This window comes from Cetorhinus maximus, chromosome 1 (assembly GCF_964194155.1).
Source record: "Cetorhinus maximus chromosome 1, sCetMax3.hap1.1, whole genome shotgun sequence".
Classification (NCBI taxonomy): domain Eukaryota; kingdom Metazoa; phylum Chordata; class Chondrichthyes; order Lamniformes; family Cetorhinidae; genus Cetorhinus; species Cetorhinus maximus.
Window position 1 is genome coordinate 15,108,688 of NC_135879.1, and position 27,575 is coordinate 15,136,262.

At 42.2% G+C, this 27,575-nt stretch overlaps 2 protein-coding genes across 2 annotated transcripts in view; both read right to left on the reverse strand.

Moving 5' to 3' along the window:
• Window positions 1–1,861: 1,861 nt before the first annotated feature.
• Window positions 1,862–17,058, reverse strand: LOC144673406 (protein farnesyltransferase/geranylgeranyltransferase type-1 subunit alpha-like). Its single transcript, XM_078535280.1, has 9 exons — window positions 16,518–17,058; window positions 14,528–14,613; window positions 13,401–13,515; window positions 10,908–11,012; window positions 10,672–10,798; window positions 8,001–8,149; window positions 4,472–4,534; window positions 2,755–2,926; window positions 1,862–2,438 (listed from the first exon to the last, which is right to left on the reverse strand). Exons 1-9 carry the CDS (start codon window positions 16,733–16,735, stop codon window positions 2,295–2,297), a joined length of 1,179 nt encoding a protein of 392 aa, XP_078391406.1. The 5' UTR covers window positions 16,736–17,058; the 3' UTR covers window positions 1,862–2,294.
• Window positions 17,059–18,457: 1,399 nt separating this feature from the next.
• Window positions 18,458–27,575, reverse strand: part of hpse (heparanase) — a 30,414-nt gene continuing 21,296 nt past the window's right edge. The window contains exons 10-12 of the mRNA XM_078535401.1: window positions 26,521–26,648; window positions 24,303–24,449; window positions 18,458–22,018 (exon numbers count right to left, since the gene is read on the reverse strand). Coding sequence (XP_078391527.1) covers window positions 21,859–22,018; window positions 24,303–24,449; window positions 26,521–26,648 — 435 coding nt within the window. The 3' untranslated portion in view covers window positions 18,458–21,858. The remainder of the gene's footprint in view (window positions 22,019–24,302; window positions 24,450–26,520; window positions 26,649–27,575) is intronic.

Below are 27,575 nucleotides of genomic sequence, written 5' to 3' on the forward strand. Positions count from 1 at the left end.
TGTGTCATCTGCAAACTTACTAATCCTACCACCCGCATAGTCATCTATGTCGTTTATATAAATAACAAATAATAGGGGACCGAGCACAGATCCCTGTGGTACGCTGGACACTGGCTTCCAGTCACTCCACTAATGCCTCTGATGATTTGCTTCCCTTGTACCTGCTAAAAGCCTCTCTTTTCCTTCTCATCGTAACCTGAATGTCTCTGGTCATCCATGGTTCTCTAGGCTTGTTACTCTTTCCTATAACCCTAGCGGGAACATGTTGAGCCTGTACCCTCCCCATTCATTCTGTCATCACCCTCTGTCTCCTACAACTAAGCCAAATTTGAATCCACGTTATCAAATTACCCTGTATCCCATGTGCACTGGCCTTCTTTATAAGTCTCCCATGTGGGACCTTGTCAAAGGCTTTGCTGAAATCCAAATAAACTACATCAACTGCACTACCCTCATCTACACACCTGGTCACCTCCTCAAAGAATTAAATCAAATTTGTTAGGCATGACCTCCCTCTGACAAAGCCATGCTGACTATCCCTGATCAAACCTTGCCTCTCCAAGCGGAGATAGATTCTCTCCTTCAGAATTTTCTCCAATAGTTTCCCTACCACTGATGTGAGACTCACTGGCCTGTAGTTCCCTGGCTTATCTCTACATCCCTTCTTAAATAGCAGAACCACATTAGCTGTTCTCCAGTCCTCTGGCACCTCCCCCATGGCCAGAGAGGAATTAAAAATTTGGGTCAGAGCCCCTGCAATCTCCTCCCTCAGCAGTCTGGGACACAAATCATCCGGACCTGGAGATTTGTCCACTTTTAAGCCTGCCAACACCTCCAATACCTTGTCACTCCCTATATCAATTTGCTTAAGAACCTCACAGTCTCTCTCCCTGAGTTCGATACCTTCATCTTCATTCTCCTGGGTGAAGGTGGATATGAAGTATTTATTCAACACTCTAGCTATGTCATCTGGCTCCACCCATAGATTGCCCCCTTGGTCCCTAACGGGCCCTACTCTTTCCCTGGTTATTCTCTTCCCTTTGATATACTTATTGAATATCTTGGGATTTTCCCTTTTACCAGCCAGAGCTTTTTCATATTCCCTCTTTGCTCTCCTAATTGCTTTCTTAAGCTCCACCCTGCACTTTCTGTACTCCACTAATGCCTCTGCTGATTTGCTTCCCTTGTACCTGCTAAAAGCCTCTTTTCCTTCTCATCGTAACCTGAATGTCTCTGGTTATCCATGGTTCTCTGGGCTTGTTACTCCTTCCGATCACCCTAGAGGGAACATGTTGAGCCTGTACCCTCCCCATTCCCTTTTTGAACTCCCCCTCCCACTGCTCCTCTGTAGATTTCTCCACAAGTAGCTGTTCCCAGTCTACCTTGGCCAGATCCTGCCTTATTTTACTAAAATCCACTCTCCCCCAATCCAAAACATTTTTTTGCAACTTGTCTATTTCTTTGTCCATAACAAACTTAAACTGTACCATGTTGTGGTCGCTATCACTAAAACGCTCGTCCACCACCACCTCAGCCACCTGTCCGGCTTCATTCCCCAGAATTGGGTCCAGCACTGCACCGTGCCTTGTTGGACCCTCTACATATTGACCTAAAAAATTCTCCTGTACACATTTCAAGAAATCCACTCCATCCAAGCCCTTAACACTATGTCTATCCCAATTATAGTTGGAAAAGTTGAAATCACCTAATATAATTACCTATTGTTATTGTTTTTACACACCTCCACAAATTGTGCACAATTAATGTGCACAGTCATTAATTAAAAAGTAAATTTTAAGTACTGAATGATTGAAAATGAACTGGCTTTGCGTATTTTTACTAATGAACAAGACAGAAAACATTTACCACTTCCACAGAAGATTTTATTGGCAGAAAGTATAAACTATACAATACTGACAATGTAGCTTTGTAAATATTTTAACTGCAATAATGGCAACTAAAAAAATGTAATATTTTAAATAAAATTCGATATCTATCCCCCCTGAATAAAGCTGACTTAGTTACAAACGAAATACAACACAATTGTAAGTGTGCATTCAAGGCAAAAAAGTGACAAAATGTAGTTGGACAGTTGTTATTTATTCCTAGCTTTGCGCTTCAAATAATATATATACACGTACAAAAAGTTATGTTTTTACACATTTACATACACAAGGGTGCCCTGTAGATGTTACGAGAAAATTAAAGAGGAATGTGAAAAAACAATCGTTACTGATCACTTTTTTTGCCCTGCATACCAGAGATGCAAACTGCAGTAATGGCTTTCAGCTACTTCAGCTCTCTTGAAGGGAGTCTTCACATTCTGTAGGCTCAGTGCCTTCCTGCTTAACACCATACTTGTCATTCAGGCACCTTGCAAGGTATCTCCAGTATTCCTGTCGGATTGTATCTCGTTTTACTGCCAGACTCTCACACAGCTGAAAGAAATAGGGGTTGAAAGATTGAAAATCTAAAATGCATCCATTTCCTTTCCCCAATTCCTTAAATTTCGATTCCCCACAACTGCCCATGTTAATTTCAATAACTTGTATTAATGCAGCACCTTTACACAGAAAAACATTTCAGGGTGCTTCACAAGAGGTTACCTTGTGAACATAATGCCAAGCTGAATTAATGGGAATGTCCCTTTCTTGGCAAAATGGATGCCTGTACTATAATAAATTAGGACCTGTTATTGTTATTCAACTTAGCCCTGTCATCCTCTGGATTTCAACCCAAGACCAATTGACTGACCTCCAGTGCTTTGTTTAGGATCGCTTCCCTGTTTTCACAGTTGTTCTCCAAGAGGTCTTCATATATGTCAATAAGGAAAGCAATCAAGTAGGGGGAACTGAATTGCTCCATCAATTGCAAAATCTGCTCCAAAAGGTTGGGATACTTGGAGAGAACCTGATCCTGTAGAATTCTTCGGGAAGGAGAGAGACCGAAACTAGTGTTAATTTTTCAAATGACAAGAATATTGAATTCAAACTAACTAGTTAAAATTAAACGCCACAAAGTAAAATTACACTACACTCAATGGGTTCTCTCTGATCAAAAACTATTTACACTAACTGTGTGATCCAAAAGGAGCCAAGAGTGAATTGTATATTCTGGGGACCTTGGAGACTTATCCAACACAAACTACCCCCATGGTGCATTGACCCACCCATTGGCGATCAAGGACACCAACTCCAACCAATTCGAACACCGTGTAGGACCTTTTCCCACTATCTTTTCAACACTAATTCACCGCAAAACCCAAGGTGCCTTGGTCCCGACCAGCACTGCAGCCATTCCAGCAGCCTGATGTGGGGGTACTTTCTTTGAATAGGTACTCAGCAGTCAAGATGAGCAGTGACTCCATAAACTATCTACAGGAATGTACATGTTCATAAAAAAATGTGTGGCTGAATACCTAAACGTACAACCACCTAAGAAAATATCTACCTGAACATACTGTAATATAATTGCTTCATAAAATGTGTGAATGTACACCTCTTTATAAAAATAATTGCATTAAAATACATGTATATGTACAGGCACACATATGTAAAGATAAAATAGCTACATAAAGTAGAATATGCTTTCATCAGATCCCAATTAAAGAGATAGAAAAGAACTGAACTCAAAACTCTGCTACAACTGTAGACACAATTAAAAGGAGCCTAAAATTTTAGTTTCTACAGTAAAGCGGCACAGTATACTGGAGGTTAGGTTTAAAAAAAAAACCCACTGCACGCAGTGATTTATAATCTGGCAGCATTGCTATGAAGCAATGATCATATAGGTTGCTTAATTTCATATTGCTGATTGATATGGGTATGTTCCTCAAATTGTAAAGGGACTAAATAGCTTAGACCATAGCAAGCTATGTCACCTTATCCAGGTCAGAAGAACACAAGGGCACAAGCCTGTGCTTGCAAAGGTGGGGGTTAAATTCAAACTAATCCGGGGAAACATTATTTCAGTAAGCAAGTGGTCAGTCTATCTCCCCTAGGGAGACAGTGGAAACAGATAGTATTAATTCATTCAAGTATAAAGTAGACAAATTTCTTTCAGAAAATTATACTTTGGGTTACAGTATATGAGTGGTAAGGGTAGCATGTTTGGGAGTAAAAGGTGTCTTTGGACCTTTGGTTCCCAAAACCACTGCGGTGGGGGGTTTCCTCACATCATGACTGGGTTTTCTGTACAGCAACTGATAAGAGATTTATTGTTGTAATTAGTGAACAACTCCATTATCACTGTATCATTTGACTACCAGGATGGTTCAAAGTCAAACTTTGGTCTTTTTTTGTCCAGCAATTCCTGTGTCTATTTATAGACTAACAATTACCTTTAGGCAATTTCCATCCTTATCAAACCCAAAAGATAAAATGGTTTGAAACCTTGATCTCGCTGGTGGCTTTACACCAAGATTAAGCTTTGAATTAATATGATGCACAATTCTGAAAAAACTGAACATTACCCCTTCAAATAATTCCATGCACTTTCGTTATGAGGAGCCTTTTTGATCAACTTCAGGGTATACCTATAAAGTAGTACACAATAATGTTAGATATCAGGAACATGAAGAATAAGGGCTTCATTTACAGACAGAAGTTCAGAGATCCATTATCAAGCATAGTAAAAACTAGTTGTCAACCTAACTGTGAGATGATGTTTTTGACCGTTCTTTCAAAGTAATTCATGTAGATTATTAGGGGCTGAAACTGCACAGGTTATTTTAAAATCAGAATATTTTCAGTAGCTTGGCTGCATAGCTTGTTCATCTATGATCATTACCACATAACAGGAAACAACATTAACTATCATAATCACCTCTCCCCACCACAACCTATCCTGGAAGGTGAAATTAGTGTGCTAAATTTACACAGATAGCGTGAAGTTCAGACACAGAAACTGTGCAGTTTTAATATTTTCTATATTTATATTCACTACAACATTCTTGGCCATTCATCAGCAGTTAAAACAGGCCTGTGACTCCCTCTAGTGACAGCCATGATCTATTACAACTCCAATGTTCATATGGAGAAACAGATATTTTACTGAGCAATTAAAATGAAGTAACTGCTACTGCAAGACAGGTCATTTGATAAAAATTGAGAACTCTCAAATCTTTAAGTTCTTTTCCTAAACAGGACATTATATTTTAAATTAATTTTTCGGGAGAGGGAATTGTTCTATCTTGTAACGTCCCTGCTCAAGAAGGGAGGGAGACAAAAAGCAGGAAACTTAACATCTGCCGTTGGGGAAAATGCTAGACTCCATTATTAAGGAAGAAATAGCAGGACATTTAGAAAAGCTTAATGCAATCAAACAAAGTCAACATGGTTTTGTGAAAGGGAAATCATGTTTGACAAATTTGCTAGAGCTCTTCGAGGATTTAACAAGCAGAGTTGATAAAGGGGAACCAGTAGATGTAGTGCATTTGGATTTCCAGAAGGCATTCGATAAGGTGCCACAAAAAGGTTATTGCACAAGAGCTCACGGTATTAGGGTAATATATTAGCATGGGTTGAGGATTGGCTAACACACAGAAGACAGAGTCGGGATTAACGGGTCTTTTTCAGGTTGGAAAGATGTAACTAGTGGAGTGCCACAAGAATCAGTCCTCAATCATTTACTATCTATATTAATGACTTGGAGGAGGGGGCAGAGTGTAATGTATCCAAATTTGCTGACAATACAAAAATAAGTGGCAGGGCAAGTTGTGATGAGGACATAAGGAATCTGCAAGGGGATATAGGCAGGTTGAGTGAGTGGGCAAAAACTTGACAAATGGAGTTTAATGTAGGAAAGTGTGAGGTCATGCACTTTGGTAGGAAAAATCAAAAGGCAGACTATTATTTAAGTGAAGAGAGACTCCAAAAAAGTGCAGCACAGAGGGATCTGGGTGTTCTTGTGCATGAAACACAAAGGGTTAGCATGCAGGTGCAGCTAGTAATTAAGGCGGCAAAAGGAATTTTAGCCTGTATTGCTAGGGGGTTGGAGTTTAAAAATAGGGTCTTGTGACAACTGTACAGGGTGTTGGTGAGGCCGCACCTAGAGTACCGTGTAGTTTTGGTCCCCATATTTAAGAAAGGATATACTGGCATTGGAGGCAGTTCAAAAGAAATTCACTAGGTTGATTCCTGGGCTGAAAGGGTTGACTTGTCAAGAATGGCTAAACAGGTTAGGCCTTTATTCATTAGAGTTTAGAAGAATGTAGGGTGATCCTATTGAAATGTACAAGATTCTGAGGGGGCTTGACAGGGTAGATGTTGAGAAGATGTTACCACTAGTGGGGGAGTCTCGAACTAGGGGACATAGGTACAGAATAAGGGGACACTCATTTAAAACTGAGATGCGAAGGAATTTCTTCTCTCAACAGGTAGTGGTGAATGTCTGGAATTCTCTACCTCAGAGTTGTGGAGGCTAGATCACTGAAAGTATTTAAAGAGGTAGATCAGTTTTTAAAATATGGGGGAGTTGAGGGCTATGAGGAGCTGGCACGAAGGAGGAGTTGAGACCTGGGGCAGATCAGCCATGATCTTATTGAATGGCGGGGCAGGCTTGAGGGGCCAAATGGCCTACTCCTGCTCTTATGTTATCTGCTAATTAATACAAAAAGCTTCATTAACTCTGGTGGAGGTTTAAGTTACCAGACAGCATTAACCCAGAGTGTGCTATCTCCTCGAACAGGAACTCTAATTGACTATCAGTGTGTTTTAGAACAGTGAATATACACATCTCAGGTTGTCACGGGACATACTTAGAAAATTGGTATCAAATCACAACAGGGAAAGGAACACCTGGGCCAATATACTTAAAACACTTTGTACCAATACATGGACATTTTGTGCGATACTCAACTTCACAAATTGCTCCCATTACTAGCAGTTTACCCTGGTGTCATACACCTCATAAAGCTCTCTCCAAAAGAAACTCAAATTTGTGAGCATAAGATTATTTTATCGTTACAACTAAAGTTCAGATAAAGGAGGCTCTTTAATCTGTTCAATCTCATCAGTACAGAATACTAAGTTTATTGCCTTCTCATTAAGTAACAGCTTGACGTAAGAGTGAGCCAAGGAGATGGTGCTGTAGTGGTAATGGTGGCGTGACTGTTCTTAGAACTCTGAAGAAGTCATACGGACTTGAAACGTTAACTCTGTCTTTCTCTCCACAGATGCTGTTAGACCTGCTCAGCAATTGATTGTTGTAAAAACCCATCTGGTTCACTAATTCCCTTTAGGGAAGGAAATCTGCCAACCTTACCTGGTCTGCCCTACATGTGATTCCAGACCCACAGCAACGTGGTTGATGCTTAACTGCCCACTGAAGTGTTCAGTTCAAGGGAAATTTGGGATGGGCAAAAAATGGGCCTTGCCAGCAACACTGACAACCCATAAAAAAAACTCTTGTCCTGTTAGTAAATCGTGGGTCCAAGATCCATTCTAGGACCGCAGCACAAAATTCAGGCCGACATTTCAGTGCAGGACTGAGGGAGTGAGATGTTTAACTGACGGGCCACTTGCCCTTTCTGGTGTAGAACGGCAGAGTTCTCCCGATGAACTGGCCGATATTTATCTTTCCACTAACATCACAAAATCAGATCATGACCACAACTGTGGCTTTTGGAAGCTTACTTTATGCAATCTGGCTGCCGTTGTTTCCTACATTACAACAGGGATCACCCTTCAAAAGTAATTCAGTGGCTGTAAATCACTTTGGGGCATCCTCAGGTCATGAAAGGCGCTAAATAAATTCAAGTTCTTTCTTTTGTAACGAAAAAGTTCCTGACATCAGTGAGAAAATTTTGCTTCACAACCCTGGATATGTGCCCTCATCTACTGGAAATTATTTTCATTCTGAAATGATGGTGTTCCACATATCAGTTGAGCTCCAAGCTCGGTGACTTTTGAAATCCTCCTAGCTGAACACCACCCTAACTGGAGGCAGAAGTTGGATTAATTGCAAGTGGGGTTAATTAAAATATATGCAAGAAGACTAACTCGACTTCACGATCAAGTACTGCAGCATCATCAAAACCGCTGGTGTTTGAAATGACAAAATATCGCTGGTTCCATGCAGAGTTATTTCGCACATCCTGTTCTAGCAGCTGATCCACATACGCTAGTTCATTGTTCCAAAGGTTGAATTCCTGCAAAACACAGAATGTGTCAAAAATCAGCACCCTACGCAACAGAACCTTGCCCATGCTGTGTGCTGAAGGTTTTTCAGTCAGACCCAAACCCTTTCCCAAAGGTAACAACTGAGTGATACCTACAATAAGGAAGGGTCTACATACCACACTCGCAAAAGGGATGCAACAGACAAACCGTGCAGGTGCACAATATATTTCAAAGAACAAAGACTAGCCTAGGTAGCTAATCTATAGCTCATGTACTATTACATTCTGACTCAAGGGGAACAGGCTTCGCAGAGTGAATGAACCAAAGGGACAATTCAGAACAGACCAACCAAAGGATGGTCAAAAAATAACACTCATATCTCCTGGTAGCTAAGCTTAATAATGAAAGAGGATTGAGTCATAGGAGGATGCCAAGTTCAATGTCCTCCTTCTTCTAACCCCCATGTCTTTATAATGTAAGAAACAGGAGAAGGTGCAAGACATACAGCCCCTTGAGCCTGCTCCACCATTCAATAAGATCACGGCTGAACTATATCAACTCCATACCCTTCCTTGTTTCCCTTGGTGTTTAAGAATTTATCAATTTCAGTCTTGAATATGCTTAACAACTGAAGATGCACAGCCCTCTGGGGTAGAGAATTCAAAAGAGTCACAACCCTGTTAATGAAGAAATTTCTCCACATCTCAGTCCCTACTGGTTAACCTCCCACCTTGAGGTCACTGTGTCATCGCCTACTTTAATCCACTCTTCCTAGGCATTCAAGTCTGTGGAACTCATAAATGAATGAAGGGGGACAGAACATTATAGACCAGTCAGCTTAAAATCAGTGGTATGAAAAATAATGGAATCCCTTCTAAAGCAGAGGATAGAATAGTATCTAGAAATGAGAAATATAATATTGAATAGATAGCACGGGTTTCAAAAGGGAAAATTTTGGTTGACCAATCGTATTGATTTTTTTGAGGAGGTAACAGAGAGTGTAGGTAATGGTAATGCAGTAGATGTCATTTATCTGGATTTTCAAAAGGCCTTGATAAGATGCCCTATGTCAGACTACTGAATAAGGTCATAGAATGTAGAGCCAGGGGACAAGCAGCAAAATGGATTGCTAGCTGGCTTCAAGACAGAAAGCAGAGAGTGGGAATAAAAGGTAGTTATTCAGAGTGGCAGAAGGTGGAAACTGGTATTCCACAACGATCAGTGATGGGACCATAAGACATAGGAGCAGAAATTAGGCCATTCGGCCCATTGAGTCTGCTCCGCCATTCAATCATGGCTGATAAGTTTCTCAACCCCATTCTCCCGCCTTCTCCCCGTAACCTTTGATCCCCTTACCAATCAAGAACCTAACTATCTCGGTCTTAAATACACACTGCTGTTCAAAATTTATGTTAATAATTTGAACTTTGGAATCAAATATCCAGCATTAAGTTTGCAGATGACACCAAATTAGGAAGGGGGGAAACAAATTACAGGAGGACATTAATAAACTTACAGATGGGCGAATTATTGGCAAATTAAGTCCAACACAGCTAAACTTAAGGCAGTACATTTTGGTAGGAAGAACAGGGAGGTCACTTATTACCTGGAAGGTGAAAGTCTTGGCAGGGTAGGGGAACAAAGGGATCTCAGAGTAGAAATACATCAATCACTAAAAGCTTTGCTACAGATTAGCAAGGCCATAAAAAAACCAAAGCAAGCACTAGATTTTAATTATAGAGGGATAGTATTGAAAGGTAGGGAAGTTATGTTAATGCCATATCAAACCTTGGTTACACCACATGTTAAGAGTAGTGTGTGCAGATCTGGTTGCCATATTATAAAAGACATAGAGACACTGGGGAGGATGCAGAGAAGGTTTACAAGGATGGTACCAGAAATGTATGGGTATATATAATCAAGAAAGGATTGACAGGTGGGGTCTCTCTTCTCTTGAAAAAGGCTGAGGGGTGATGTAATAGAGATCTTTAAAATTATGAAAGGTTTTGATAGAGTGGATGCAGAGAGAATGTTTTCTCTTGTGCAGAAGAGCATAACTAGAGACCATCAATATAAGATAGTCCCCAATAAATACAATGAGGATTTCAGAAAAAAACTTCTTTACCCAAAGAGTGGTGAGAATGTGGAAGTTACCACACAGGGAGTGGCTGAGGTGAATATTATAGATGCATTTTAGGGGAAGCCAAACATGCATATGAGGAAGAAGGGGATACATGGTAACGTTGTAGATTTGGATGAGAAAAGATAGCAGGCAGTTCAAGTGGAGGATAAACACCAGCACGGGCTGGTTGGGCCGAATGGCCTGTTTCTGTACTGTACATCCTATGTAATTACTCCCTCAGTCTTCTGACACACATTTAAAACCCAAGCTTGGTGTCACCTGACCTCAACATAGCCCATCACCTCCCTGCCCCCTTCCAACTTTGCTTCTGTCCTTCGCTCCTCACCTAGATGGTTAAAATAAAAAGAAGTCTCTTCACTGGGTTAATCTTCAACAGAGTGGTAAAAGAATAAGAAATAAGCGGAGTACCTTAATCACCCACTGTCTGTGCTGCCAGGCATGGTAGTTTTTTGCATCTTGTTTGAGGATCCCAGAAATAAATCCCAACTCCTGCGAAGCATCTTTTAACCATTCCACAATCTTCTGTCTGTGGTACCTAGAAGCCAACAGAGTTACAAAGTCTCATTTTTTTTTTAAAAAACTTCCCTCTCAAATCACCTGTTCCTTTTTACTAACATGGTAAGTAGAGCCATGTTTTTACATACCAAACTTGATAGTTCTTGGGTTGGTCCTCAATGATGTCCGAGATGTAAATTAATTCCTCGTTGAGGTCCTTGTTCAAAGACTGCAACACCACTCTGCGGAAATGCCTGAAGAAAATAAAATTACAGTGAATTCTTTATTATCCGGCAAGCATGGGGGAACGGGGGGGCGCCAGTTAATCAAAAATGCCGGTTAACGGAGAGTTCCATTTTTACCAGTGCAATACGAGCGGCATGACCTAATATGATATACTCAGGAAGTAAAGAACAGTATTCTTTTTACTTCTAATCTTCAACAGTACATTAAAACAAATTAAAGTATAAAATAATACAGTATACAGATATGGGTTCCAAATAACTCCCTAATTGCTTCCAGTTGATAAAGTGATGACTCATATCAGGGTAACAGAAATTCCAGATGGTAGAGCGCCAATGTATATCGTGATTGCAAATAAGCAGTCAGTACTGATGGAAAGAAACTTGCATTTATACAGGACCAGGAGGAAGCCATTCAGCTTCTCAAGTGTGTTCCACTATTCCATTAGAATCGTGGTTTAACTGGACAAACTTCACTTAGCCGTCTTTGCTCCAGATCCCTGGCTACCCTTACCTAAAACAAAACTGCCCATCTCGCTCTTGACAGCTCTAAGTGTCTCATTATCCACAGCGTTTTGGGGAAGAGAGTTCCAGATTTCCTACCACAGCACTGAGGAACATACCAAGAAGCTTCACACAAATTACTTTTGAAATGCTGTCACTGTCATTATGTAGGCCACCAATTTGGGTGCATCAACATCCCACCCATATCAATGAGATGAATGGTCTGCTAATCTACTTTTGCTGGTGTTGTTGGAGACAGAAATGTTGGTCCAGCACACCCGGGAGAACTGCCTGGCCTTCTTTCAATAGTGACATTAGATCTTTATCATCCGTCTGGGCAAATGGAACAAGCAGATTAGGTCTCGCCCAAGCTCACGCCTCCAACATACATCAATCCATCAGTACCGTACAGAATTGTCATTTTAGATTGTGCTCAAATCTTAGAGTTGGTTTAGACTCTACCACTTTATGATCATGAGGTGGCCATGAAACTAACTGAGCCAAGCCAAGAAGGAACACAATCCTAATACCACATTTACTGTTTTTGCTCTCATTTACCATGTTCAATCAAATCAGCGGTACGCAGGAGATACTTAGGACATATAAAAAATGATGGAAGTCTCATGGCTCTGCATTTCTACACAATACAGCAAAGTAATGTGAAAAGGTAATACTGTGCTGGGACAAATGAACAGCAGGCTACAAGTTCCCAGAGAGTTTATTGGGGTTTTACAATGCACCAGTCAGGTCCCACTTGGATACTGTGCTTGATTCTGGTCACCATGCAGCAAAGACATGCCTACGTAAACCCAGAATATTACTTTTAAGTCAAAACTAAGTGGGAAGATCCAGGTGAAGTCCGTATGAATTTGTAAAAAGTAAATCTAAAACAGAGATTAGGAAGAATTTATATATTCCAAGTACTTTAACACCCACGGGTAAAATAGTGGAGGCAAAAACATTTACAATGCAATTATAACAGGTAAATACACCTGTCCTCACCATAATGTTTACCTTAAAAGAATCTTGCTCTTCTGCGCCTTCAACCACCAAGCAGGATTTGGGGAACAATGTTGTGGGAACACCATCACCTCCAAATCACACACCATCCTAACTTGGACATATATTACCGGTCCTTCGTCATCACTAAGGATATATCCTGGAATTCCTACATAACACATTTGTGGGAGCCCCTTCACCACAAGCACTGCTGTGGTTCAAGAAGGCAGCACTTGCTAGCATTGTAAGACCAATAAAAATTATCTTCTGGAAATGACAATGAGATGAATGAGAGCTTTAGGAGCAGATGGGCTGAGGGAGGGGTGGAGACTGGTGATGACATACAAAACCGACGATCAGGTTGAGAATTTATACAGTCCAAAATTAGGAGTTGTACTCTGACAATTACAATGGAATATGCTAAACAGCTAAGAGGAGTGGCTGAGCCACATTGTTTTTAAAACAAATAAGGTGAACCATGAGGCAAATGTAATGTAAAATAATTTTCCAAGATGCACTTAATAGCATCGTTGCACCATTAACTGATAAATTCCCAATCTGCTCATGGCTATTGACAATAAAATCCCCTTTGGCCTTAGAATCTAATTTTCACTCCTACAACACATAACTGCACTCAAAAGAATCCTCTTTATCTTTATAAATTCTACAAGCAGATTAGAAGAAAACCAAGCCTGAATTACGCAAGTTTTTAAAATCTAGATTTACTTTACATGTCAACGCTACTTTAGAAAGAAATCAACCATGCGCAGAAATTGTTCACCGTTAAGTAATGATATTAAAATCAAAAATGCATAAGCTCGGAAGTAAAGGATTGTTGTGAATTTTAACTGTCACTTCTCCACAAAGGGAACCGATTGCTGGTTTAAACTGCCTTACCATACTGTGTAATTTGCAGCATTCAGTTCTATTGCATCGGTCGTCAGATTGAGTGCTCGCTCACTCCGTTCATCAAGCTTTAGAACAGCCCTGAAGTAATCATACACATCTTTAACTGGAAGGGAAAAAAATCCAACTTTAGAAATCTGGAGTTTCCAACAAATGAATTATCTAGAATTCAAAAATACAAATTTTGAAAAGGCATTTTTCAAATGAGCATTCTGAGTGGAACGGGAGACCAATGAATACATTTCCTCTCAATGATGATTGGTCAATTCTGGTAACAAAGCTGGTTTGAATACATGAAAGTTCATTCAGAGGTTAAAAGTTTCGCAGGTTCAAGATTGAGGACTCCAAAGACCATAAAAAGTACAGTAAAATGCAGTGTTATAGCAACAATTTGCATTGATAACAGTACCTTTAATGTAGAGGAAATGTCCCGGGGTACTTCAAAGGTTCAAGGAACAAATGAATGACAATCCAAAAAGTGAATATTAGTACGGGTGACCAAAGCTTGTTCGAAGGGGTGAGCTTTGAGGAAGATCTCAATGGAAGACAGAAGAGTTGAAGGCAGAGGGATGTCAGAACGTACATCTAACGTAACTGAAACCACGGCGACCAATAGTGAGGTGGATGCGCGAAAGGCCAGAGTCAGAAGTACAGAGTTTTTGGGGGGAGGGGGAGCAAAGTTTAACAGCAATAGGAAGTGGAGAATTTAAATACAAGGTTAAGGATTGAACATTAGATGCATTTGGGGACAAGGAAACAACATTGATCAGTAAGGACAGGAATGATGAGTGAACAGAACTTGCTGTGAGTTAGGGTACAGGCAGGAGAATTTTGAATAAGATGGAGCTCACAGAGAGTGCAGAATGGAAGGCTGGCCAGGTGTGCACTGGAAGAATTGACTCTGGATGTCACAATGGCACAGACAAGGGCATCAGTGCAAGAAAGACTTAGGGAGGTACAAACTGCAGAAGTGGTAGATCTCAATTATTCATCAATAGCTCAAAACCATCATTTCTAAAAGATGGACAGCACAGTAAAAGAGATCAAAACTTCTTGATGCCATCAGGTTCAGAATTAATTCATTCACAAAATTAATTTAACCCCAATTCAACACTTACAGTTCTCAGAGTAAGCAATCTGAACAACTGGATTGGGGCCATCGTCCTGTGAAACTGGCTTAACATCAGCCCATTCCTTCCGGTCTCTAGAAAAGGGAAGACAATTTGATTAGGGCTTCTTAAAGCGTCATGTAAGGAAAGCCTAGGCATTGAACCTGAGTCAAACCTTATCCCTTATCTGGTGTCCATGTCGACATTTCCTGACAGGAGTCATTGGATAGCCACCAGCAATGGGTGATTTTTCCCTTCCATTGCCTAGGATGCTGAAGATAACTGTAGGCTCACAGGCCAAGATCAGTTATTTTGCCCCAGACAAGGAATTGAGCCTAGTCCTCCCAGTCTTTAATCGGTCAGTGCCACCCCACATTAAGTGCACTGAGTTATTCGTAGACCAGGGGAGAACGGATGGAGGAAAACACACACTACATTTTAAAATAATTTGCTTACCATTTCCTACTGTTTGTGAAATCAACAGCATTCAATATCACCCCTGGAGAGCATACAGTATGAACTAGGGAAGTTACAAACCAATGCTTAGATGGCATTACAAAGCAGCTACACAAAGAAGAATAATGCAATCCATGGTTAGATAGAAATCACAAGGTATCAGCTCTGAAGATTAAACATCTGAAAAAAGTTGTATTTACCCGGAATTTCCAATCAGCGAGTAAAAAACAGAATTGCACATGATGGTTACAACAGGAACGAGCTCAAACCGGAACTACTCCTCATTACAAACTGTACAATACTAAAGTAGTCTATTAGTCTAGTAGTAGACTATTAGTCATGGCTAGTGAATAATTATGATATCCTGAGTCCATCAGTTTGGAAATCATTACAAGCCATGGCCCAGAAATGAAGCTTTCCTGTAGCTGACCTGGCTAGTAGACCAGGGTAGTTTATAAACAGTATTAGGCAAAACTTTGAATGCTACAATTTCAACATACTGTCAACCCTCTGTCTTGTAAAACAACGGTTTGTGCCGTGGTGGTCAACTCTGTGTTAAGCATCGCCTGGTGTGGCCCCACTCTGACACGGCAGTCTATACTGCATTTGTGACAAGCTAGTTTAGGTTTTAGACTTCTAGATGGTCCATGATGAGAATTTGTATTTGCGTAGAGATGAACTTGGGCACTCCCCCCTTTCCCTTAAAACGACGCCACTACTCCAAGCTACTAAAATCAGAGATAAAAACAAAAAACTAAAATCATCCTGGTCTAATTATCAGTCAAGGGTGAAAATCAAGAGCATGGGCTTTCTACCAACACAAAAGCCCTGCTGCTGGGCTATATATATATATATATATATATATATTGCTGCTGCAATCACTATGGGGTGAGGGACAGCCTTAGCCAAGCCCAAGCCACACAGTTGTAATGTGTGTCTTCAGTGGAATTTTCTGCTTGTTCTTTGCAATGATATTAATTTGGGTCATCAGAGCCAAGTTGTTTTCAAATGTACAACAAAGGTGAATGAGCTGCCGGGGGCACATTGCTTGATCCCAAATCTGTCCCATTCCAACAGAGTCTTTGGGAATGAGCTCCATTCACAGCAAAGCTCAGCTCCAAACAGAGGCCGGGGTCAGGCCCGGGGTGGGGGGAACAGGAGCCCCTCCACCGCCGGGGGAAGGGAGGGGGTTAACCCATCAGTGTCGGTACCGAGAGGCCGGGGTCCCGGCGCTAAACCCTAATCTCACCCCCTGCCCCGGCCCCAGACCCCGGCTCCAGCATCCGGCCCCCGGCTCCAACTCCATCCCCCGGCCCCCGGCCCAGGCTCCATCCCAGACCCAGGCCCCACCACCCGGGCCCAGGCCCCGGCTCCATCCCCCGGCTCCGGCTCCAACTCCAGCCCCCAGCCCCCCGGCCCCGGCTCCATCCCCCGGGCCCCGGCTCCATCCCCCGGCTCCAACTTCAGCCCCCAGCCCCCGGCCCCCAGCCCCGGCCTCCGGCCCCGACTCCAGCCCCCGGCCCCCAGCCCCCGGCTCCCCCACCTGTAGAATGTGTATCCGTCGTTCCTCCGGCCGCAGGCTCCGCTCTCCGAGTCCCCGGAGGCCCGCCGCCCGCCCTCCGCCTTCAGCTCTTCCCAGGCCGGGCCCTGCGACTCCTGCTCGGCCTCCCCGCTTTCCGGCTCCAGCTGCCGCTCGGCTCCCGGAGCAGCCTCCCCCCAGGCCCCGCTCTCAACCTCCCGCTCAGCCGCCGCCGCCGCCATCCCCGGGGCCGCCCGCACGTCACTTCCCGCCGAGCGCGAGAGAGAGCGCGCGAGCGAGCGCACCGGGATCAATCCCGGCTCCAACACAAACAGTGCAGGCAGTGCAACCTGGAGCTTAGGCTGGATTCACACCTGGAGCTTAGGCTGGATTCACATCTGAAGCTTAGGCTGGATTCACACCTGGAGCGTAGGCTGGATTCACATCTGGAGCTATACCTGAATCTAAACCTAAAGCTAGATCTGGATCTGGATCTGAATCTAGACCCGAACCTGGAGCTAGATCTGGATCTGAACCTGGAGCATTGATAACCCCTCTATTCAAGAAGGGAGGGAGGCAGAAAAACCAGCACCTGTCCGCCCAGTTGGCTTGACATCTGTCCTGGGGGGGGTGGGGGGCGGTGGAAGGTGTAGGAATTGATCATTAAAGAGGTTATAGCTGGGCACTTAGAGAAACTCAAGGTTTTGTGAAAGTTTAACCCATTTATTAGAGTTCTTTGAAGGAGTAACGCATGCTGTGGATAAAGGGGAGTCTGTCGATTGTCCTGTACTCGGATTGCCAGAAGACATTTGATAAGGCACCACATCAAAGGTTATTGTGGAAAATAAAAATTCGTGATGTAGGGGGGCAACATATTAGTATGGATAGATGATTGGCTGGCTGGCAGAAAACAGGGTATGTATAAATGGGTATTTGTCTGATTAGAAGGAGGTGACAAGTGGAATCCTGCAGGGGCCTCAACTTTTTACAATTTATATCAATGACTTAGATGAGGGAAGCGAAGGCATGGTAGCTAAATTTCCAGATGACAAAAGATAGGTAGGGAAGTATGTTGTGCAGAGGACATAAGGAATTTGCAGCTAAAGATAGGTTGTGAGTCGACAAAAACCTGGCAGGTGGAGTATAATGACAGAAAATGTGAAGTTTATATGTATGTTCGTATCTGGATCAGGATCTAAACCTAGAGCTAGATCTGGATTCAAGATCTGTACCTGGAGCTGCACTTGATTTTGGATCTACATCTAGAACTGGATCCAGATCATAACTTGGGATCTATATCTAGACCAGGACCTTTAATCCCAGATGTTTCCATTGCATGTGACATTCTTCTCCTGTCCACCACTCACATTAATCCATAGGGTTTAACAGAAAAGTCATACAGAATCATACAGACTCGAAACATTAACTGCATTCCTCTCCGCAGATGCTGTCAGACCTGCTGAGTTTTTCCAGGTATTTTTGTTTTGGATTTCCAGCATCCGCAGTTTTTTGCTTTTATCTTACATAAGGGTATGCAGCACAAAAACAGGTCATTCAGACCAACAGATCAATATTGGTGCTTATGCTGCACAAACGCCTCCTCCCAACTCTATCAACCCCTTCTATGCATCAGTTGCTTAACCTGCTTCCTCTTAATGTATCTATGCTATTTGCCTCAGATATTCCTTGTGGTAGCAAGTCCCACATTCTGACCACTATGGGTGAAGAAGTTTCTCTCCAAAATTCCTTATTGAATTTATTAGTAACTCTCTTACATTTGTAGCTCCTAGTTATGGTCTCTCCTGCAAGTGGAAACATTCTCCATGTGTACCCTATCAAACCCTTTCATAATCTGAAAGACTTGTGACACGTCACCCCTCAATCTTCCCTTTTATAAAGAAAAGAGTCCCAGCATATTCAATCATTCTCCGTGTATATTATTAACAAAAACACACAGTTTAAAAGACAGTCCAATAAGTTTTTATTCAAAAAGAAATTTAAAAAGACTAAACATCAGATATATTAATACATAATTTCCCAAAAATGTTATTTTTTTCAAAACATAACATTGCATTATACTCCTTTAAAACTCCAATACTAAAATGACAAAGTACAAAAGAATACTTCATTAAGGTAATGAGAATGTATCACACCAATTGCATTTAATTCATCTTGCAAAATTCATGGGTGACAAAAATGATACTTAGCAGGAGACACTCCAAGAAAGAGAGAGAGTCCAAACAATCACCAGCCATAGGAGGAATATTTTTTCCAGTTGATTCAGAAATTAAGCAATAACCTGAACACACTGCTTTTCAAAACAGAGAAGGAGCTCAGAGAGAAGAGGGGAGGCGGTGGCAGTGATACTGTCATTGGACTAGTATTCCAGACACCCAGGGACTTGGGTTAGAATCCCACCACGGCAGATGGTGAAATTTGAATTCAATAAGAAAAAAAAAAATCTGGAATTAAAAGTCTGGTGGTGACCATGAAACTATCGATTGTCGTAAAAACCCATCTGGTTTACTAATGTCCTTTAGGGAAGAAAATCTGCTGTCCTCACCTGGTGTGACTCCAGACCCACAGCAATGTGTTTGACTCTTAAAATGCCCTCTGAACAAGGGCAATTAGGGAAAGGCAATAAATGCCACATCCCGTGAATGAATTGAGGGTGAATGTCCAACGTGCAACATTCCCCTGTCTGCTATTTCAATGGCGTCAACTTGTTTAGTTCAAATATATTAACAGCTTATTTTAATTTGTTGTTCGAGGAATGTCATGAGGTTTCAAATGCTCACACATCAGCAGAGTCAGCTTTCATTTCTCCGAACGTCTGGGCTCCCACATTACTACATATTACCTTCCATCTGCCAAATTCTTGCCCATTAATTTAACCTGCCTAAATCCTTTTGCAGTCTCTTTACGTCCTCCTCACAGCTTACTTTCCCAATTAGCTTTCTAATGCCAGCAAAGTTGGATGCAATACACTCCATCCCCTCATCTAAGTCATTGATATAAATTGTAGATATCTGAAGCGTAAGCATGGGTTCTTGTGATACCCCACTAATTGCAGTCTGCTAACAAGAAAATTACCCATTTATTCCTATTGCTTTCTGATATTAACCAATCCCCAAATATGCTAATACATTATTCCCAATCCTAATATAATGAGCCCTAATTTTCTGTTTTGTCCAATACCTCAAGTACTTTTTGAAAATCCAAATACACTACATCCATTGGTTTCCACTTACCCACCTTTTTAGTTACAACCATAGCAAAAAAAGTCCTATAGATTTGTCAAATAAGATTTCCTGTTCACAAATCTGTGTTGACTCTCAAAGTACCCATTTATCATGTCACCAGTAATAGATTCTAGCATTTTCCCTACTACTAATGCAAGGCTAACTGGCCTATAGTTCCCCATTTTCTCTCTTCCTCCTTTCTCGAGTAGCAAGGTTACATTTGCTACTTTCCAATCCAAGGGAATTCTGGAAGATCAAAACCTATGCATCCACCATCTCTGCAACCTATCTTTTAAAACCCTAGGGTGTAGGCCACAGGTCCAAAGTATTGTTAGCTTTTAATGCTATTAGTCTCTCCAGCACCATATCTTTGATATTAATATCCATAAGTTTCTCATCTTCACTAGACCCTTGGTTCCCCATTACTTCCAGAACACCTTTTTATGTCTTCCACTATGATGATAGATACAAAATATTTGTTTAATGTATCTATCATTTCCTTGTTCCCTCTTATAATTTCTCCTGTCTTTGCCTCCAAGGGATCTGCATTTACTCTTGCTATTCTCTCCCTTTTTATGTACATATAGAAGCAGATTGTAAAAGCTTCTGGCTCTAGCTATTTTAATCTCATCCTATTTTTTCTAACAATTTTTGGTCATCCTTTAATGAATTTTAAAATCTTCCCAACTCTCAGGCGAAATATTCTTTTTGACAACACTATAAGCCACTTCCTTTAATTCAGTACCACGTTTACTTTTTTTTTTAGCCACGGTTGACATTTTTCCGTGGAGTTTTTATTCCTCAAGTGATTGTATATTCACTGTGAATTTTGACTTCATTCTTTACATTTTTGTAATGGTCCCCGGTCATATCTTTTAATTTATCTGCCCAGTCAATTCTGCTGCATATCCCATGTAGTTTGCTTTGTTCAGATTTGAGACCATAGTTTTAGACTAAACTAAATCACTCTCAAAGGCTATAAAATTCTAATATATTTTGGTCACTCTTCCCTAGAAGTTCCTTTACTACAATTAACCCTGTCTCACTGCACAACAATAATAGTCTGCTCTCTAATTACTGTGACGGCACCAATGTAGGGGAAAGAATGTAAAACTGGCAGGCACAGCTGCAGCAGAATTTCTCAACTCACAGCTGCCCACGTTGGACATCTTGACACCCACTCACCCAACCCAGGGGATCTCCATGTCACCTAGGCACCATTGTAAACAGGCTCCACGCCACTCTCACTCAGCCATGCAAAGTCATCAATGCCAGCGAGGGCTCAGTGACTCCAGAGTCCTGTAAAATTGCCTTTAGAGTTTTTGGAAAATGGAATTAGAGAGTTAACATGTTAACAGAATTAGACACAACATTAAAAAAAATACACAGAACATAAACAAATAAATAGTAGCACCTTATGTAGAAATATTTTGACAAAAATCATTGTGACTACCACCTCGAGACTTATGGGGATTAAATTCCCTGGAAAAATGAAGACACAAGTTGTTTTATAAAACACAAACACCCACTCAATTTGGAGTAGGAATTGGTCCTTGTTGTTCCTGTCTTATGAGCCAATTTCGCACCCAACCCATAACAAGGTATGGGAGCTATCATATTAGCATTGGTGGCTGCCCAGCTACCCGCCAAAAAATGGGCCATAGGCAAATTCAATGATGGAAGCAAAAAGGGCCAGCACTTGTTTTGGGATGCCTGCAAGAAAGAGGGCAGAGTTGAGTGGACCAGGTGTTAGGTCTGCTCCACTCAGGTTTCCCCAGCTTTCACTGCCTCTGCTATCAAAAAAGATGAGGTTTATTTCTTTCTTTCTTCTTTTTTTAAAAAAAAACCTTCGTGTGTAACGGGGAGCAGCAGCCAAAACTGTTTATTGCATTCTGGCAGGAAATTCTCAGTTTTCGCTCACTCATGAAAAATGCAGTACGATTGTCACAACCCAAATTTATATCAATATTTGTGGTTAGAAATCTTGGTCCTTTTTCATTAAAAAAAAAGTCTTGTAGAATCCATGAGCTTTTGTGTGATTTAGTAGTTCCACAGTACATATTTAATTAGCTGCAAGAACAAGTTCAAACCACTGCCGGTTGTCCTATTGTACTGATTCTGTTTCATTGACAAGCAGGGGCCTTGGCATCTTGTACCACATAGAACGCATAAGAATGTGCAGGGAGAATGATCGGGCTTCCTGGCTGAATTGCTTTTCCCTTGATAGTCGGCAAGGTCTTCCTGTCCACCATTTTGAGAAGCTCACCGTTGAGTTGAACAGACCTAAGAAACAGACAGAAGCTCTGATTTCTCAAGTAGTACACACCTTGTTGATTACACTTCTCTCCATCTGACAAATTGGGCTGGATTTTTGAGGAGTCATGGAGACTTTGGTAACCACATGCATAATGACACCAGAAACAACAACAGAAAATGCAAAAAACTCAGCAGGTCTAGCAGCATCTGTAGAGAGATAAACAGAGTTAACGTTTCAAGTCCATATGACCCTTGCAACATCAGATTGTTCAGGTAACTAAGAAACCTCCACTCGGTAGAAAGGGTCACCCTCTCCTCCAATCCATAGCTGGAACCTCCGACTAGAATCCATAGCCAGCTGCCCCTACACTTGCCAGACCCTCTCTCCTAAAATCCTTTCAGGTCTCCAAACCATACTCCTGCCTCTACTCTTGATAGGTCTTGCTGGGCAATCAGCTTGCAGTCTCCTCCCATATCTGCTGGGTCTCACCTAGTCCTCATCCACTAGGCTCTCACTTTCCCAGATTCTGATGTACTCTGTGCCCTGGAGAGTGCAAGTGCTTCTGCTGGGACACCAGACCAGGGCTCCTGCCTTCCAAATAGCAATCCAAGGAGGGGTTGTGTCTTGACAGCTGTTGCAGGCATCTTCCAACATTGAAAAGTCAGAAACCAGAGACTTGTGATCTTAAAAAGAAGTAATTAGTACCTTTTTGTGACCCATTATATGAACACATGGAGTTAAAATGAGACTTTTGTGGCTGGTTTAAAAAATAAAATGTTATTAGTTGCAAGTATGCTCACCCATAGTGTTCCAGGGACCCACATTTACTTGCTTTTTGATTAACTGAATTATAATTAGTCCCTCCCACACTTATAAAAAGTGAGAAATGACATAGAAACTAGCAATTTTATATGTTACAACAGCGACCCTTCTTTTGTCCTCCACACAGAGGATACAGTCTGGAGATAGAATATCCACTTGTCTCTGTCGGATGCATTCTTGCCTCTAAATGGAAACAATGGGCAACATCCCCCCCGCTTGTCTGGGGGGTGTGGGGGAGTGTGCGGGATCAGGCGCAGGCGGGCAGGTTCCCAATCGGGCCAATTAAGGCCCACCCAGCGTGACATCCGGCAGGAAGTGCTATGCGCTCCGAGTGAGTGGCAGGTATTCCCTCAGCCGGGATTGTGCTCTTTCACGCATGCACGCGAAAGAGTGCACAGATCTCCCTGAGGCAAAGTGCTGCCTCAGGAAGATCGGCTCAGAATTGAAACAGTAAATAAAGATGAGACAAAAATTTTGCCGCCATGTCCCCTCACGTGACAGTGTCACATGAGTTGGGACAGGTCCATAACTTTTATTTTAACATATTCTGGAATTTTTAAATCTCTCATGAAACCTCATCCCGCCCGCGGATGAGGTTTCATGCTTTCTCAGAAACCCGACAGGCTCCCGGCCTGCCCAACCTTAAGGTTGGACGGGCAGGTCCGTTAATGATGTCAATTACTTAATGGCCTTAATAGGCCGTTGACAGGTCGGCGGGCGCACAGCCGAGTTGGCTACGCGCCTGCCGACCTGAAAACGAGAATGACGCGGGGTGACATTGGGAAGCCCGCCCGACATCACCCTGCGTCATTCAACGTGTCGGTGAGCGGGCCCCGACTCCGCTCGCCAACCAGAAGATACAGCCCGATGGGTACAAGCTTCACCCAAGGATTTGAGCACAATCTCGGTGGAGACTATAGTGCAGAGGCAGTGTTGCGCCATTACTTTAAGGCCTGTTCAGATGTTGTGAAAGATCCCAATGCCACTATTTAAAGAAGAGCAGGGAAGTTTTCTCTCACTATCCTGACCATATTTATCCTTCAACTAGTAGCACTGAAAACACAGTCTGGTCATTTATCTCATTGCTGTTTATGGGAACTTGCTGTGCACTAATTTGTTGCTGCATTTCCCTACTGTAACTACACTTAAAAGTACTCCACTTGGATGTCCTGAGGATGTGAAAGATGCTGTATAAATGCACACTTGTTCTTTCTTTGCTCGCACTCATAAATTTGGCTGAAATAGGATTACACAGTGATGGTGAGATTTGCAGAGGTTGTGGGGCGAGCAGGGAAAATAGTTGCCACAGAAAAAGGCCCATTATTTGGTTTCTTCAACTCGGCTTCAAGCAGTTTGGAAAGGGAAAGAGAGAGAGAGAGAGAGAGAGGCACGGGGTGAGACCTCAAAACAGAAACGTCAACACAATGCCGAATATTAACGTTTGGGCAATCCAGTCACTTAATTCATTAGAAAACAAGGTTTGCTTACTGCGAATATAATCCTTCCTCACTGTCACCAGGTTGGAGCAAGAACTGAACAGTTTTGTTGAACAAACTGCAACACAGGAGAATACGCTTGTCTTGATCACTCAGATTTAAAGCAAACATCGTTACTGACCCTTTTTGATAGATTTGGCTGGAAGTGGAAAAAGATGAATTGGTGTTAGTTAGTCATAGATAATCAGATTGTTGAGCTGCTCCTCCCAACCTGAAATGCACACCCACGCACTGTGGTTAGTTGCTCGTATGGAGTTTTCAATGGTTTAGTTATAATACCATTTGCAAGTTGTGCAATCACACGCACACACACACACACACACACACACAGGCATTTAATGGAGAGGTCGGTGGTCTTGCCCACCGGCTGGAGAGCTGGCGAGAGCCCCGCGTAACCCCGGGTACAGAAGTCTCACCCGCCAAGATCTAGCAGCCAGAGGCACCTACCCAAGGCCCATAATCGCACCTACCCAAGGCCCATAATCGCCGATGGAACCGGACACAAGTAAGTGATGGTGGGACAGGGTTGCGGGGGAGTTGGCTGAAAGGGCAGGGCTGGCTCTGCATGTCTGAGGCTGGGTCCCTCAAATCATGCACTGAGTGCCTTTGAACGCAGGAGCCCTGGAAGCCTGCGAGCAACCCCAACAGGGTTTACTTATCGGGCTTCCCGCATGGCCAGTTCTCCCGCTGCCCGCGAGTGAAAAACAGCGGCGGTGGGATAAGGCCCTCAAGTGGATGTTAATTGCCCACGTAAGGGCCTCAATTGGTGGCAGGGTGGGAAGGCTGTCCACAGGCTTCTCCCAGCGCAATAATTACAGGTTTCCTTCAGAGGGTTTTATTTGCAGCCTTCCCAGAAAACAAATTAAAAAGTCGCAAGATAATGTCTGGCTGCTCTGACTTTGGTCCCAGCTGCATTTAAAAACGAGACAATTTAAAATTACCCTTCATAACAAAAAAGAAAAATGCAAAACAAATAATAATTGGATGGATTGCTGCCCAGTGTTTCTAGATTTATACCCTTGGAATTAAACTAATCAGTAATTATTGCACTGATTTATCTCACAAACAACAGAAGCACATTGTACTGAAGCTTGCTAATGACGGAATGTTATTGTAGAAATACTTAGCATGTTCCTTTATTTTAATGGAAATATTAATTCATTTATTATAAATGGGCAATATTTAATTTCAAAGAACAATTTAATTGGAGATTACATTGAAAAAGTTTTACATTGGCACGTTTCCTGTCGTCATGTATTGTCAACCTTACCCTCGCCAACCCTCACTCACTCACGAAATTGGCTTGGGGGTGGGGGTAGGTGTGATGTGAGCTGGAGTGAGGCCTGAGGCTTAGCGGCGCCTGAGTATGGTGTCCACTGAGAGCAGTGGGAAAGCAGGGTCTATTTGGTGGGGGGGAGAGCCAGGGAATGCAGCTGGGCCTGAGCACTGGCAGCCATAGGAAAGCATGGTGAACACATGCTCCAAAGTTTCTCCCTCTCTGTCTTCAAATACTCCCAGTTGCTGATGTATGCTGCTCCTCCAATCACAGCTCGTTTCTCTCCCATGTTTGAGGCTAATAGGCTCAATAGTGAGCCTATCCGCCACAAACACTCTGAAGAAGGGTCAGACAGACTTGAAGCATTAACTCTGTTTCTCTCCTCACAGACGCTGTCAGGCCTGCTGAGTTTTTCCCCAGCATTTTCTGTTTTTATATCAAACAGAGGCTATGATTGGAGGAGCTGGCCTCTCAAGGAATCTTCAAACGCACTGAGCCACCTTATCAGCATTTTTATCAATCATTTATTGCGGCCAGCAGGTTGGACAAGCCTGTTCTAATCAATAAACAGACTTAAAGTGAAACTCTTGAATTATAAACACAAAAAACTACTGTGGATGCTGGAAATCCAAAACAAAAACAGAATTACCTGGAAAAACTCAGCAGGTCTGGCAGCATCAGGACTCAGTTCTGTTGAAGGGTCATGAGGACTCGAAACGTCAACTCTTTTCTTCTCCGCCGATGTTGCCAGACCTGCTGAGTTTTTCCAGGTAATTCTGTTTTTGTTTTCTCTTGAGTTATAGTCTGGACTTTCTACCATGACTCCATGGTAACAGTGGCAACAGTAAAGTGCAATTAAAACGCATCCCATCCAAATACACAAAATGCTCCAGGCCAACATTAGGTGAGAAAAGTATTCAGGATGATTCTTTACCTATTGGGGTTGGTACAGTGCATGTACACGCGCAGGGTTCCATTGCTGGCTGCATCTCTGTGCACAGCAGATACATTCAACACCTTGGTGCCTACAAGCTTCTTGTAAATAAGAGAAAGCCAATAATCCTGCACAAACACAGAAACACATATGTTTTAATCATATATACACACACAACACACACACACTAGTAAGGCCAACATTTATTGCCCTTCGAATGCCTTTGAATCATCACCTTCTTAAATACAATCAAGTCCATGAGTATGGAGTGGCATATATTCAAGATTGGATAAGGACAGCAGATTTCCTTCCCTGAAGGATATCAGCAGACTAAAGTTTTAAAAAAAATACAAATGATCCCCTGGTTATATGGTCAACTTTTTAATTCCAAATTTTATTTAATTAATTAAATTTAAATTCCCCAATAGCTGGGTGGGATTTGAACTCTTGTCTCTAGATCATGAGTTCAGGCCTTTGGACTACGATGCCAGTAACATAACTACTATAGTATCGCACACCCTAGTAATCTTCAATGAATGAGACTTCAAATCCCAGCATGGCAGTTTGAGAACTCAGTGTAAACAAACGTTTGGAAACACAAAGCTGGTTTTAGAAAAGTGATCACAAAGCTGCTGGACTAATAAAAAAAAAACCCTAATTGGTTCATGAATATCCTTTAGAAAGGAAACCTGCTGTCCTTAACCCAATCTGGCCTATATGTGAGTCCAGTCCCACATCAATGACATTGACTCTTAACTGTCTTCTGAAGCAGCCTAGCAAGCCATTTCAATTGAGTATTCAACTCCACTGTGTCTCCTGCCAATGTAGTATGGCTGTCTGCACATGCACACTGGTCCAAGCGGACGTCACTCTGCTGCACCCAGCCTGCCAGAAAGCATTTAAATGGAAATGCGTTTATCCTGCAGTAATAGCATCCCACTTTGTTATACAGTACCAGGGAGAAAAAATAAAAGAGTGCAGAGTGAGAGACAGAGCTAGAGTGAGTTAGGGCTAAGGGACACGGACAGGTCAAATTATCGGTTCCAGGAAACCTT